We start from the raw sequence: 15,339 nt of genomic DNA, 5'->3' as shown, positions 1-15,339 counted from the left end.
ACGAAGCGAACGGACGACAAGGGAAAGACAGGATTGAAATTGCCGACGGAGAACCGAGTGGATGGGGACAGCGACCATGCGACCGCTGCACTAGCGCCCCCTTGTCTTGCTTCCCATCAATTTTACCGAATTTCATGGACCAATTTCCCTTACACAATAGAACTGCCTGGCTGCAATGCTCTTACAGCTGGAATGTTTGGTACCAGCCGCAGCGGCACGTAACCCGAAAGACTGTCGCTTATTACTTACATAGTAGTGCCTAACAGTGGTACTACCAAGTATGGTGGCGCGGAGACGGTCTCGGGGGTCACCGAATGGATGAACCAGCAATGGGCGACCAGGGCAAGAGAAATTAGTGAAGAAAAATTTGCGGCATCGACTAGACTAGCCGGAAACCCGGAGGCCCTGTGCACACGGGCTTATCAAAAGGACTCCCTATATCAGTATCGAGGCCAGTCCGTCCCATGGACGGCATGACCACTCAGTGGCTCTAAGCCCCATCCGCTCGTTGCTTGGCCTGTTGCTTGTTTCCCAAGCACGAAGCTTGGCCTCCGCATCGGCTCCAACGACGTAAAAAGTGGATAACTAGTCCACTACGCAGAATATGTGTGCCTTTGGTACAGACCTCGCACTCGGTTGTGGCAATCTTAGAGAAATCCCCCCCCGGGTTTCTTTGATCGGAATCGCCGTGGTGTAGTACTTCACCGTGGGGATCAAACTTTCAGCTGAAGCTTACGGAAGACCGGAGTTTGGTGGAAATGTGGGAGCAGGAAAATGCAGGTGGCAGGGGAGGGAAGTGAGACAACTCAGACAAGACGCTGCAGTCTGGGGTCTGGAGTAAAAGCAACCAATCCTTTTTTGTGTGAGTGGCGGTGGATGCCGGGTGGCAGCATGAACAATGGTCCCCCTATCAGAAAGTCCGGCCTGGCATAAGGGGGTGGAGATTAATATGGCGTAAATCACTGGATGGAGAGGACTGAAGGATTAGTCCAACCAGACTAACTAATTGCCGGCTCGGGCATGCTACTAAGCAATTAGCAAAATTACTCTCCAGGGTTTCCTGGTCGGGTGGAGCCGCCTGCAGCATTTTAATAATTTACTATTAGGCGATATAACGCAACTGGTGTAACCCCAACATGCAGCACCGGACAGGCAGTCAAATTTTGTCCCGCTTTTCGATACGTGGAAGCCGCAGGATCCCGGTCGCATGGCAAATTAATACTTTGTAGTACGCTGGTCGCAATCATGGTGAAGCAATTGGTTGGTTATCTGGCGCAGAATTGAATCGGGGGTTACTAACCAACCAACCAACCAACCTCTCCCTCTCCCTCCACCATCGCTTGATCAGGTGAAGGATATTCTGATGTGACTTCGGAGGCCTGAAAAAAGTACAAAGGGACTTTTACATCAAGTAATAGAAGGTGGAAGGTGGAAGGTGAAAATCCGACAATATCCCTAGAACGGATTTTGCGGGTGAGGGAGCTGGGATGAGTGCAGAATAGTTGGGGGGCGGGAAGCCGCCAACCCCATCATCCCGAGCGCCGAGAACTTGCCGAGCTCACAGATCTTCTCTAAAATACACCTAATCTTCTCACACTGTTGATCATACATTGCAATATGTACTATTCTGGACTGCGCTCAATGTTGGGAATTCCAACAGTTCGATCGGTAACAGCATCGACCCGTACTTACCCCGTATTTCACACATCTTATGACCTCTCATATTCTGTGTCATGCTATCAGTTTTCTGAGGATTATTTGATTGATAAGGCATCTCACTAGCCAATAGAAAAAAATCATAACATAAATGTGTCTTCTTATTAGCTGCCCTTTGTGCTTGTTGTTTGTAATATTGTATATGCTGAATTATCATATATTTCGGTGAATCCTACTAGATCGGTAGACACTGATTACATAATACACATATATATTTTTCACCTCCAGTTCAGGGTAGTATCTGTGGTCTAGATACCAATAATTATATAGCTTTATGAAAGATCAAGCAATCGGAATAGATCTCGCATGGCACCCATTCCTCCTTGCTCCGGCAGTCTAATGAGCAGCCCCTCGCGTTACTTCAATAGATTCAAGGGCAGCGTCTTCCAGTTCAATGTCAAGTGACTGCACGAGACACGCTATGGTCAAGTATAACTCGAAATACGATAGAATGATAAAAATGTTTGATACCATTCTTTTGGATTCATGCCCCAAGGACTCAAATAACGTGTATCTATACACACTGCCATGCATAAGATGATAGGCCCTGGTTGATAGTTGCAAGCAGCATCTCCTGCGGAGCTTCTTCTGCGGAGTATCTCAGGCCGAAAATCTGATTGCTGCAGATCATCTGTTCGACCGGCTGATATACAAGCAATCCTTGACCGTCTTTTCTGATACTCTCATACATGCCCTACAATAACCATAGCCTACAAAATTAATTCAAAATTGGGACCCATATCTCTCGTCGCCTGACTGACGAGACGGGATATCGTTTTTGGTATACCGGTTAGCGCGTCGACAATTAACCCACTACCCTCTGCTGGCCCCGCTGAACTCCCCGGAGCTTTGCGTTACAAGATTACCGGTTCGAAGAAGAAAAGATACGCCCATGTCAGACAAGGCACTGGTGGAATTCCGTCCACCAATTATGGGAAGTGGTTGGGAAATGTCATTTTCACGGTGGAACTCCGCCTGTGGAAGTATAGCAGTCTTCTTCTTACCTAAATGCGAGACAGATAGGATAAAGCTCTATACTAAACTGACAATGGCTTTTGTTCGCCAGGGCTGGTAATCTGCTGTTCGCTTTGGCCTTTCTAATTCGAGAAGCCAAATCTAACGGCCACGCAGATCTGGTGGCGGCAAGTACTGCCGGTAAAACGAGACGAGAAATGCCTGAAAACCGTGTATCTTACAGTGACCTGCAAGTTGCCAACACCGCCCAACGGAATCATACGCAGGAGCTGTTCGCATGTTCTCAGTGCATTGTCATTAAACATTTATATAGTAGCTGTCTTATGAAGGTCATCCGCAATATTCATGAGTAATGATAATAATAACCCCAAACATGGTCAAGCTTCCCGAGCTTCCTATCTTTTGCCTAAAACCCAGTCAGCTAGATACAGTAAAAAGGCCAGGTCTCTTACCAGAAAGTCTAACAGCTCAGCGGTCATCAATGTATCATCTTCCATCCAACTATGATGTCTATCGGTGATAGACTCGTCAGAAACAGTTTGGGCACGATCAAAATCTATCCAGAGGACTCTATCTGTTTCTGGCTGAACCATCATATTGCGAGGGTATGGATCACAATGGCAGATTCCAGCCTCATGGATCTTTTGAATGATGCTCAGAAGTGCTGCGGCACGGTCTTCCGTATATGTCTCAAGGCCTATTTGCTTCAAATTTGGGATATACTCCAGTAGGATAGCGTTTGGGCGATGTTTATCCTTCAGAAATCCGTTCAAGTGAGGTTGCCATTGCCTTGGGTCTATTTGATCGATCACCCCATAAAAGTCTGGGACAATCCCTTGCTGGCATAACCCTCGCCCCTTCAGACGAACATATGCAGCGCTCTCGCAGATATACGGGTCAACTTCTCTGTTAGTGGGATGCCATGGTTACTTCTCAATGGCATGATACTAAGGCTGTCAAGGACAGTTTTGACGAACGATGTTGCAGATGGCGTGGTTATGGAGTAGATACATTTACCACCTTCATGAGACGTAGTCGTCCTTGTAGAGATACATAAAAAACGCTAGACGTTTCTAAATTCTTCACGCACCTGATAAAACCAAGGTCGTTTAAATTGAGCATAATGAAGGGGAAGATGATGGTGTTGGTGTTGGTGTTGGTGAAGCCAGCGTCATTCAAAAACCCCCTGCGGTGGCTTTCATTATGTAAGTGAGGCTTGGCAACCGTATAACTACCGTAGTGTTATTATCAAGTACTTGAAAATGTAATACACACAACCCCTGATATATAGTCCAACGCATTGTATTTACTTATAACTTTAGTGGCCAATCGGCAGCATAATAAACAGCTAGCGGGAAATCATCTTTTCTATAATATTGCCCCATACTAGTGCACTAGATATTTTTGTCTGGTACTGTTCATGCATTAAGAGCTGTCTTACCTAGAATTATCTTATAAATTCCCGAGTCTATCAGTATTCCATTAGACATACAAATCAATGGTTGAGTCAATGAAATGAACGTAGAGAACAGTCACAGGCCTCAAAGCATTTTATTAAGATCACATACCCTTCCATAAATTATAGAACACTGTATAAATGCTATGAGAAGTATTAATATTACGAAAAACACTTGTTACACTGACGATAATTCTTCTTATGAGTCTAGGGATAAATCTAGGCTGACACGTTATAGAAGCTCAGCTTAACATCTGTATCTTTATAATGTAATCTTATTCCAGATTCGGGTTACACATCTAGATTTCATCCACATAGCATCACGAAACAGCCCCGTACTTTCCGCCGCCCAATTGGCAAGAGGACTAGGATATACAGCAGTACAGATGATGGCTGCACAGGATCAGAATCAAGGCAGAAACCGTGAAATCTATTCCCTAATACCTTTGGCATAGTCAATTTAGAAGGGCTCACTCGATACCCAGCAACTTTGCGAGCCCCTCCGCCGCATGTTTCCCCAGCCCTTCCAAATTCCCCATCCCCATCATCTCCAATACGGTAATGTCAAAGCCGAACGCCTGTCTCCACCAGCTGCGCATCTCCACACCCACCAATGAGTCCATACCGAGCTGCGAGAGCGGCAGCGAAGTATTCAAGTCCTCGCCCGTCTTGAGTAAGAAGTTGAACAGCTTATTCCCGATTTCTCTTGCCAGCAGGCTAGCGCTTTCCCCGGTCCTCAAAATAAACGGGTCAGATTTTGCCCGGGCAAGGAAGGCCTGCAGAGCATCACCGTCGGAACTGACGTCGTGTACGTTGGTCTTCGCGACGGAATTATGGTATAGCGCCATACGGCGATCCTTTCTCCAAAACACGCGACTCTCGGGACTGCTGAGGGGGACGGATGTGCGAAGACCAAGGATGAAATTGTTTTTGTCTACAAACCCTAGGCCGTCGTTGACATTATTGGCCTCGTTGGGGTTCACGGAGAAAGAGATCGTGGCCAATACGGCCTCGAGAAGCTCAGACTCGGTAAGATGGTGCGCACCCGTCTGCTTCAGGCGCTGGAGCAGGGCGTCGTCTTCCGCCACATAGCCGATGTCCTGGACCGCGCCGATATCGACCGCGGAGGCGGCCAGCCCCAGTCTGGTCCGGTACTGGACGAAGGCGTCCAGGAAAGTGTTTGCTCCGGCATAGTTGGCCTGGCCAGGCAGGCCCAACACACCGGACGTGGACGAGAAGAGCACGAAGAAGTCGAGGGTGATCCCGGCGGCCTGAGTGGCGTTGTGGAGGTGCCATGTTCCTTGGATCTTGGGCGCGACTGCGGTGTTCCATTCGGCCAGCGTCATATGGGGAAACGCTTGGTCTCGGAGGACCATGGACAGTTGGAGTACGCCTTTCAGGTTGGGTGCTTGCTGGATAGCTCGTTTGACATCAGCCTCGTTGGTGACACTGCCCTGGACGAGGCGAACGTCGCATCCCATGCTCTCAAGCTCCCGGACGAAGTCGTTATCGTTCGGACCCTGGCCGGCGCTCCGGGAAAGGAAAACTAGACGGCGGGCCTTGTGCTCCACGAGACGCCGCGAAACGGCGCGTCCGAGACCACCGAGACCACCGATCATGAGGTAGGATGCGGTGCTGTCTAAGTCAAGGCTCGTGGCAGTTTTCACTAATGTCGGGTCGATCTTAGGGCTGCCATCCGCGTTTCGCATGAGGATGACCAGTTTGCCGAGATGGGTGCCTTGTTGCATGTGTCGGAACGCATCCTCCATAGCCGTGGCATCGAACGTCGTGATGGGCCTGATTGGTGTGATATGACCGGCTCGGAAGTACGTCATGATCAATTCGAGAAGTCTGTTTTCATGAAAGCCAGTCCAGTCAGCGTCCCCAGGTTTATTGCTATGTCGGGGTCTCAACGTACCGTTTGCACTCCGATGGCCGCTTGTCTCGCAGCAAGTCCAAGTAAAAGCAGGAATACGTGCGGCTGCCCAGGAAGCGACCCATGTCGAGCCGAGCGGCCCCAAGCATGTCACGCTTACCGATATCCACCATCTTCCCGAACTCAGCGAGGCATAGCCAGGTCGCGTGTAACAGCTCGCCGGAGAGGGAGTTCAGAGCCAGATCGACTCCCTGGCCTTGGGTTTCGCGCATCACGCCTTCCACAAAGCTTGAGTCATGGGAGTTGAAGATGCGATTTCTCGGCAACCCATATGTTTCCATCAGGTATTGTACCTTCTCCTCGCTGCCTACCGTGGCATAAATGGTGGCACCTACCATCCGGGCCAGCTGGATAGCGGCGATTCCGACACCACCGCATGCACTGTGGATAAGGATCGACTTGGCTGGAAGTCAGCATTGCGGCCCCCTAGCCTGACACGGATGGGGCGGGCTCACCTGTCCTTCTTGCAATCCGCCAAGATCGAACATCGAGTAGATGGCAGTAGCAAACACAACAGGCATGGTTGCTGCATCTTCGAAGGAGAGTTCCGAGGGAATCTTGGCACAGAGCTTCTCTGATGCAATGGCATGGGTTGCGAAAGTGCCATCTTCGCGCAGCATGACCCGATCTCCGGGACACAGCCGCTTGACATCGGGGCCCACATGGCGAACGATTCCGCTGGCTTCGACGCCCAGGCCATTGTCGGGAAACGGAACCACAGCCAATGCGCCCAAGACATCCTGACGGAGGAGGTTAGTAAGTAACCCATCGGGCATGCATGGTGGAGGGGGTCACGTTCTTACCTTGAAGTTCAGGCCGGCTGCGTAGATCTCCACCTCGACCTCGTCCCCAGCCAGGGGTCTACCTTTCGAAGCTTTCCAGTGCAGGGAGGCTAGGCGGCTAGGCTTCTCCATGTCGAGAGCGATCCAGTCGTCTGGCTTGGTCGCCACGACAAGGTCATCCTTGAGCGAGAAGGGGTAGATCCGTCCCACAGAGACGGTCCCACCCACAATGGTATACTCATAATCCGGATTCAACGATTCGTCCTTCGCTCGGGTATGGAATTTGGCATAGACGTCGATAATCTTGTCCAGCGATGAACGAATGTCATCTACTTCACACGTCGCAAAGTCCACCAGCATCTCTGAGCGAATGGAGCGTGCGGCGCCGATGACCTGGGCAAACCGGGGGTCGGGGCATTGGACTTGAGAGAGATGGGTGATCCACAGCAGACCCGACTCCCCAACAGTATTCAGAAGTTGCTGGAACGCCGCAAAACGAGCCGCATCAATGCCTTCAAAGAATGGGCGAGTGCAGTCGAGGAGGGAGATGATGTCCTGGGACTGGGGCAGTTCGTCCCCGAGCCGGAATGTCTGCACCTCGTAGCCTCGGCTGTTAAGCCGGAGCGACAAGGAGTCCGCGTAGTTGTCATCACTGGGGTCACAGAGAAGACTGACAGGCTTTTTCTGGTCGGTACCATCATCGACCCGCGGCTTGGCCACCATGATGGCGTTCAGCTGATGCGGCTGCTCGCCGTCAAGCACCACCGCATCCAAGCCCGCGAAACCGGCGCCTTTCAGCTCCAACTCCCAGCGAGCCGGGGACACACAAGGCTCGTCCGGTCTTCCATCCGGCCCACCGTACCACCAGCCCGCCAGCGTGCCGAAGATGAAGTTGGGCCACTTGGACGGGGAGTTCAGCTCGTGAAGGAGGAGTCGCCCGTTCGGGTCGAGGAGCTTGTGGACATTTCGGAGGGTTTCACCGAGGTAGTTTGTCGCATGCAGAACGTTGGTCGCGAGGATCAGATCGTACTTCTCCCCATCGAACCCCTGCTCGGACGGGTCTTTGCTGATGTCCAGGGTGCGATACTCAATGTTGCTCTCCCCACTGAACCGCTCCTTGGCCGTCACAAAGAAGCCCGAGGAAATATCCGTGTACGTGTACTTGGAGAAGAGGGAGGGTGTGGAGCTGGTGCCAGTCGAGCCGGGCAGGCGTAGCAGCTTCAGAATGCTCGCCGTCGTCGCGCCCGTGCCGGCTCCGATCTCCAGGATTCGCAGGTTGGGCTTAGTATGGGCTAGGTGTTGGATGAATTGGGACCGGTCACACGCGTCGGTGACAACATAGAGCTTATACAAGGTGTCATCCGCGAGAAGGATATCGAGGGCCTCTGTTTCCCCGGTGAAGAGCGCCGCGATGTTGGTGGCTACTTTCTGGAGGCCGATGGCGCAGTCGACGACGGGCGTCTCAGACAGGTGTTGCACCAGTCGTTCGATCCTCTCCACAAGGGCCTCATCCTCAAGGGCGAGGAAGGTGGACCATTTTTCGTCAAGCCGCATTGCTTCCACCTGGCGGTTCATCCAGTCGCGATACAGGGGCATATGCGCCACCGGCGTGCTAGCATCTTTGATGCGCCGACTGCCGTAGATCATACCTAGCCGAGCCAGCTCGTCCAAAGCCGGCGTGTACAAATGCCGAGGAAACGACGGCTTGATCAGCGTGCTGGCATCCAAGAAGTCGATATGTGGTCCCCATGTCAGGCGGGCGGTGGTTTCAAGGTCGTCGGTCTTTCCTGCCTCGCCGGCCTCTTCGAGAGGCGAAAGCTTCAAGCCTTCCATGTGCATGACAATGGTACCATCTGCGATGCATTGCTGGACCTGCCCGATCACTTCCCCGGTGCCTTTGACACACGTGGCTGAGGCGGACACCTGCAGGTCATCTACCCTGGTGGGGGTTTGCCGGACTATCACCCGGTCGATCTTGGTGGGCACTCGTCGGTATGCCTTGGCGTCCACAGTGCCCAGGAGGCCAGCAAGAGGAGCCGCCTGAATACAGGCGTCAATGATAGTGGGATGGAGGTGATAGTACGTTTCATCTCCCGCTTGGTCCGTGGTCACCTTTGCTCTTGCCAACCTCTCCTGAGTGCCCGTTTCAATATTTGTCAGGCGCTTGAACATCGGCCCGAAGTTCAAGCCGGCACGGTCCATGAGGTCGTAGTACTTCTTAGATTGCAACTTTCGCGGCAGGGGATCCCTGAGGGCGGCCGTCTGCGTCTGCCCTTCCTCCGCCGCCGTCCCCGAGGCCTGACCAGTGCAGTGCTTGGTCCACGTCTGGCCGTTGTACGAGGCGATGGTAAACTCCCACCATTGACTATCTAGCGAATCAGTCAGCCGATGGGGATGGAAGGTCGTCACTACCTCGGTGGGTGTTCCCTCGCGCAGCACTAGGGCCGAACTGATCACCACGCCTCGCAAGGTGTAGCTCCCCTGTGATCCGCTGATCTGTCGGATAGCCTCTCCGATCATTGACAGATAGCCCGCACACGGCAGAATGATATCCACCTCGACTTTGTGATCTCGCAGCCAGCCAGAGTCCTCAACCCGCATCATGTTTCTCCAGCTCGGCTCCAGATCAGTGCCGAGCAGCTGACGATCGCCGAGAAGCGGATGGCTGGCAAACTGGCGGAATCTCCAGTCGCGGGAGATGCGGGACTCGCGCCAGTAGTCGACCCCATGGTCCCAGGGGTACCGAGGCAGTCCGGGCAAGCAGGATCCCGAGGGGTAGAGGGCATTCAGATTGACCGGAAAGTTCAGCTGGAAGAGCTTTCCGAGCGCTGTCAGGAACGACTCCACGCAATTCTCACCGCGGCTCATCGCCGCGATGTACGGGGCCGAGTTCGAAGACGCCCGAGCAGTCAGGATCTGTCTCACGGGCCCTGCGAGCGCGGCATGTGGTCCGATCTCCAGAAAGACGACATTGTCGACATGATCCAGGAGCTCGGAGACCGCGGCCCGGAAAAGCACGGGTGATTCCAGGTTGCGTTGCCAGTAGGCCGCGTCCAGAGGCAGATCCTGTTCCTGCTTGCCAGTGACGCTGGAGAAGAACAGCTTCCCGGGTCGCCTCCCAACCAGGTCGCGGCCGATAGTGGTTGAGTAGTTGGTTCCGACCTCGCGCATGTGGTAGGAATGATAGGCCTTGTCAACTTTGAGAAGCCGAGCCGTGACCGTGGGATGCTCCTTTTTAATCCGTGCAACCGCGGCTTGCACCTCCTGGGTGTCCCCGGAGAGAGTGACGCTCTTGGGAGAATTCTCACAGGCAACTACAACCGTGGGAGGTGAGAGAAAGCTCTGGACCTCCTCCCAGCCCAGCCCTACAGCCGCCATGGCGCCAGGGCGGGTTTGCCCTGCAACGGCCAGACCTCGCTGCCAGGCCGCAATGATGGCCTCCCGCGCGGTCAAGGCTCCCGCAGCGTAGGCAGCTCCAATCTCTCCGCTACTGTGGCCAACCACCGCCGCCGGGGTGACTCCGACTGCGGCGAAGAGATCCACCAAGCCGATTTGGACGGCCGTGCAAAGGGGCTGCGAGAGCTCGGCCGTCTGGACTCGGGACGTCAGGGCCGGCTTGAGGAGCTCTTCCTCCAATCGCCACTCGGGACCGTTCGGGGCTGCTTTCAGGTATTTGTCCAGCGCCCGGATGGTGTTCTGGAACGAGAAGTCGGAGCGCAGGAGGAGGTCCCGTCCCATGCGTGCCCATTGTGCGCCTTGACCGGTGAAGACCATGGCGAGGCTGGGCGCGGAGGTGGGCACCTTCCGGCCGGGCGATGGGGTGACGATTCGGTCTGGACCGGCAATCAGGAAGGATCGATGCTGGAGATGCTCTCGGCGGGTAGCTAGGGTGTAGGCCAGATTGCACAGCTGGTCCTGGTGTTGCGGGACCCAGTTCTCGAAGGTCTCGGTCATCCGTTGCTGCGATCCAGCCACGCTGGCGGAGAGAAGCAGCAGCTGGGGGCCGGCAAGGAAATCATCCGGCGCCGGGCTGGGGATCTGAAAGCTGCGAGCAGAGTCGAGGATGAGATGCGCGTTGGATCCTCCCACGCCAAACGAGTTGATGCTGACTCGCTCCCATCGCGATTCCGGCCACGGCGTTGGGTCGAGGGGCACCGTCAATTTGCAGGCCTCGAATGGGATCTTCGGGTTGGGGGCAGTGAATTTAATATTGGGGGGAATGATGCGATTCTCCAGAGCGAGGACACCCTTGATCAGGGATGTCAGCCCGGACGCGCCCTCGGAATGGCCTAGGTTGGGCTTGACCGATCCAATATACACGCCTGCATCCCCAAAGACCCGCGCAACGGCCAGCGTTTCGACCGGGTCGCCTGTTGGGGTGCCTGTGCCATGGCACTCGACAAAGGCTGTCTCGGCCATGTTCGTAATGCCAGCAGCGCGGTACGCTTTCCGGATCAGAGCCTCCTGGCTGTCGGTGCTGGGGTGGGCGATGCCTGGTGTTTTTCCGTCGCTGTTGGACATGACGGACCGGATCACCGCCCGGATGGGATTCCCGTCGCGAAGGGCTGCGGCCAGAGGCTTGACAAACACGGCGGTGATGGCCTCGCCCCTCGCGTAGCCGTTCGCATCCGCCGAGAAGGTCTTGCAGGACCCGTCGGGCGACAGAACCCCCTTCTCGGTCATAAACGCCGTCGCGGCTGGCGCAAAGATCAAGCTCGACCCCCCAACGATAGCGGCATCGCAGTCACCTCGTTGGAGGGCTAGACACGCTTCATTTAGCCCCACTAGCGCAGACGAGCACGCGGTGCGGATGGTTATACTGTGCTATGTCAGTAACCCTATCCTCTTTGGGGAAGAGAAAGGAGTAGGGGAAGAAGGCATGACATACCTGGGCCCGCGCAGGTCCATTTCATATGAGACCCGATTCGACAGCATGAAGTCACTATATCCATCCACCCGGTTCATGCCATTTTGCTGGGGGTCTTTGTTTTGCAACTCCAGCCAGTCCTCCCCGTAACACCCCATGTAGCAGCCAATGGGCTGGGCACGGAAGTTGACTTCCCCCGCGTCGTCGAAACACTCTCTCACCACCTCCAGCATCTGGCGCTGCTGAGGATCGGCGGCCTCCAGCTCAGCCCGACTGAGTGAGAAGCGGGACGCATCCAGCGCACCGAGCTTGATGCTCTCGTCGAGAAAATAGCCGTACTCAGTCACCACCGTGCCTGGTCGTTTGGATGGGGAGTGGAAGGCTGATACATTGTATCGTGACTCAGGGACCCGGGACCGCGCATCGCCTTTGGCTACCAAGAAGTCCCAGAGGTCTTGCGGACTCCCCAGTCCACCGGGGAGTCGAAGGGCCATTCCACATATCGCGATGGGGGAGAATGTCGTACTAGCATCATTAACCTGGCCCCCGGGGTTAGGAGCAGAGCCAGAAAGGCCACTATCTCGGGATGGCATGTTGAAATATAAAGATACAAAGGCTCACTGCTAAGATGTTGAGTTTCTAGCCCTGAAATTATGAAGCCTGCATTGCGAGAGACGGGACTTTATATGTCCGGCAGATTGCCTTTTCCCTTACCAACTTTCTCTGGTTGTGAGATAGATGTCATGATCGAAAGATGTCAGGCTTGTCCTCTTCGCCTATCTACTCTTGTTATCTTGCATGACTCTTAGTCTAATTGAATTGGCCCCCAATTCTCGTTGATAGCGGAGTTTTATTGAAATCAGTCGTACGTCTTCAATCCTTTTTGTAATCCAGAGACATTCTTACAGTACAAAGGAAGAAGGGACCAATGAAAATGTAGACACCCGTAGTATTTGGTACATGTCCAGCCGCAGTGGTGCATGATGCACCAGGAAACGAAGTTTATCATGTTTCACCACTAGTACTGCATGAATGCCGTGATATTTTAGTGTCGAGTATGTTCTAGACTGTTACCCCTCTCCTGAATCTATGTAAGACCGATCAGTATAGCCGCACGGGACTCTTCTCCTCTCGGCGGTGATGGCACCCCGCGAACAGAACCTCAGGCGAGCCCACGTGGATCAGATGCCCCGAGCGAGTCCGAGAGGTAATTAACGCTAGGGTTGGAGGGTGCAAACATTTTGTGTTGTATAGATTTTTGAATGTACATGATAGCTTGGCTCTGGATGCAAGACTGGCTGCTAGATTGGATACCACCCTACACTCGGCTACTAGGGCTGACATCAGCGTGTCTGAGGAAATTAATCGATCAATCAATCAATATTTTAGACCGGACACCTTTTCCTTGCTCTAGAAACGCTTTCCTATCCAAACATAGTAATCCGGATGCTACTGCCCATTTGCCCCCCGCTTCCTGCACCTGCATGGTTACCCCAGCGCAGTCTGACTGCATTGAGACCCGTCTTGATAGGATAGACTGGCAACTACTAGCTGTATAGCGTATCTTACACGAGGGATGGCGCAATTCGACGGTCTGATTGTGGAAATATCCTTATCGGGGATTACAGGCTGACACCACAATGGCAGCTCCAGATAGCACAGGTGTTGATATAGCCTACTCAGCCAGCCCCCAGAGGCCTTGAGCATGTGCTTTCCTCTCCCAATCTACATTGTGTTTCCGCACTAATACCTTTGACGCACTCATACTATGTCTGATTCATTTATCGTTGAATGGGCGAGAGCTCAACAGCCCAAGGCCCCCAACATGAAGAATGCCTCCGTCTTTTACCGGAACCTGGAAGAAGAGCTCGACGTGCGTCGAGCCCAGCATGGCTGCATCATGCTGCACACCAAGGAACAAACATCCATGGTGGACTTTTCCTCTACCGATATTCTCGGGTTGAGCACCTCGGGCTCCGTGCGCAAAGGCTACCTGGACGAGCTCGCCAAGCATCCCGATTTCAAGCTGAGCAGTCATGGATCGCGTCTGACCGACGGAAACTCCAAATACCTGGAAGATGTCGAGCGTGAGCTGGCCGCATTTCACGGTGCCGAGGCTGGGTTGATTGTCAATACGGGAAGCCTGGGCAATGCCGCTATTTTCTCCGTCATTCCACGCCCCGGCGATGCCATTGTGTACGATGAGCTCATCCACGCCAGTGTACACGATGGCATGAAGGACAGCTTGGCCTTGTGCCGCAAGGCCTTTCGCCACAATGACGCCGAATCGCTGTATGATGCACTGGTGGCCGTCCAGGAGTCGCAGACCCAAATCCGCAACGGTACGCGATCAGTCCTGGTGGCAGTTGAGTCGGTCTATAGCATGGACGGGGATATCTGCCCGCTTCAGGAGCTGATTGAAACGGCCAAAGAGGTGTTTCCGGAGGGCAACGTCCAATTTGTCATCGACGAGGCGCACAGCACCGGGGTGATTGGGCCCAACGGTGCTGGGCTGGTGAGTGCCCTGGGGCTGGAAAGGGAAGTGGCGATCCGACTACATACGTTTGGAAAGGCGCTGGCTGCGACTGGAGGTAAGACACGAATGAATTAGGGTTGCTGTACAAGACACTGACTTAACTCGGTAGCTGTGATTCTGTGCAACGAGACCGTGCGCACTATGCTGATCAACTACGCCAGAAGCATCATGTTTTCCGTGGCGCCATCCTTCCCCATGCTGGCCTCGATTCGCGCTACATACCAGCTCTTGCGCAGTGGCGAGACACAAGGGGTATGGTTTGCCCCCTTTTCTACCGAAAGCTCGAGGCTGACACAGCAGCAGGCCCAGGACCGCGTCCAGGAGATCGTGAAATTCTTCCTAGAGACCATGACCTCCGACCCGATCTGGAGCAAGGCCAGCGACACCGGGCTTCTCCGCCTTCCCACGTACGAAGACGCGGATGTCCAGCCAGTCCTCACTCAGATCATCCAGCTGCGGACGCGCACCAAGCACAACTTTTACCTTGCATTTCACCTGCAACGGGCCGGGTTCTCGGTCTTCCCCATCTCGTATCCGGTGGTGCCCAAGGGGACGGAACGCGTCCGGATCATATTCCATGCGTCAAACACGGACGCGGAGGTTAAGGCCCTGGTTGCTGCAATTGCGGAATGGGCCCAGGAGATGCTGGAGATTGAGAGCAGCGGGGATCGAACGAGGGTGCCAGCTGCGGCGCGGCATGTGTATGCGTTGATTGCCCAGGCTAATCTGAATGGGAGCGAGTAGATGGGTTAAAATAGTCGGAGAACTATCGTGTAGAAAGAAAGTATTCAAGCCTTGATCTGGCGCTCCTGAAATTACCTCCAAACTCCATTATTATAGCCAGTTCACCGTATTTCAAGAGTAAGAGAAAGGGACAAAACAAGCCTTGCTAAATTGCTTATCTGGCTAAGAATTCTTGTCCCGGCTTGGGGTGGGGGCAGCACTGGCACGACCCCCTCGTTATAAATTGATCGGTGCTGAGATCCTGACAAAGGATCCACTCCGAGGCCGACTCCGATGGATCCTGCAGGCAAATCTCCCTGACACGGGTATTTGAGTCGCAGTATGTCC

The 15,339-nt window shown here is 53.8% G+C and overlaps 3 protein-coding genes across 3 annotated transcripts; 1 reads left to right on the top strand and 2 right to left on the bottom strand.

The window, feature by feature from the left end:
* Window positions 1-3,034: 3,034 nt before the first annotated feature.
* On the bottom strand, window positions 3,035-3,813 carry BO88DRAFT_461677 (uncharacterized protein; the record flags this gene model as incomplete). The annotated part of the gene is made up of 4 exons (XM_025711175.1): window positions 3,035-3,097; window positions 3,144-3,597; window positions 3,622-3,638; window positions 3,709-3,813. The coding sequence occupies 4 exons, from the start codon at window positions 3,811-3,813 to the stop codon at window positions 3,035-3,037; spliced, it is 639 nt and encodes a 212-aa protein (XP_025563205.1).
* An 804-nt stretch (window positions 3,814-4,617) lies between these two features.
* BO88DRAFT_461675 (type I polyketide synthase) lies at window positions 4,618-12,325 on the bottom strand (the record flags this gene model as incomplete). Its single annotated transcript, XM_025711174.1, has 6 exons — window positions 4,618-5,998; window positions 6,066-6,481; window positions 6,539-6,823; window positions 6,887-7,258; window positions 7,331-11,684; window positions 11,754-12,325. 6 exons carry the CDS (start codon window positions 12,323-12,325, stop codon window positions 4,618-4,620), a joined length of 7,380 nt encoding a protein of 2,459 aa, XP_025563204.1.
* A 1,175-nt stretch (window positions 12,326-13,500) lies between these two features.
* BO88DRAFT_425100 (aminoacyl transferase sphA) lies at window positions 13,501-15,012 on the top strand (the record flags this gene model as incomplete). The annotated part of the gene is made up of 3 exons (XM_025708802.1): window positions 13,501-14,323; window positions 14,378-14,520; window positions 14,566-15,012. The coding sequence occupies 3 exons, from the start codon at window positions 13,501-13,503 to the stop codon at window positions 15,010-15,012; spliced, it is 1,413 nt and encodes a 470-aa protein (XP_025563203.1).
* Window positions 15,013-15,339: the final 327 nt, after the last annotated feature.

This window comes from Aspergillus vadensis, assembly GCF_003184925.1.
Source record: "Aspergillus vadensis CBS 113365 unplaced genomic scaffold BO88scaffold_10, whole genome shotgun sequence".
NCBI lineage: Eukaryota > Fungi > Ascomycota > Eurotiomycetes > Eurotiales > Aspergillaceae > Aspergillus > Aspergillus vadensis.
This window is presented reverse-complemented; position numbering and strand designations above follow the sequence as displayed.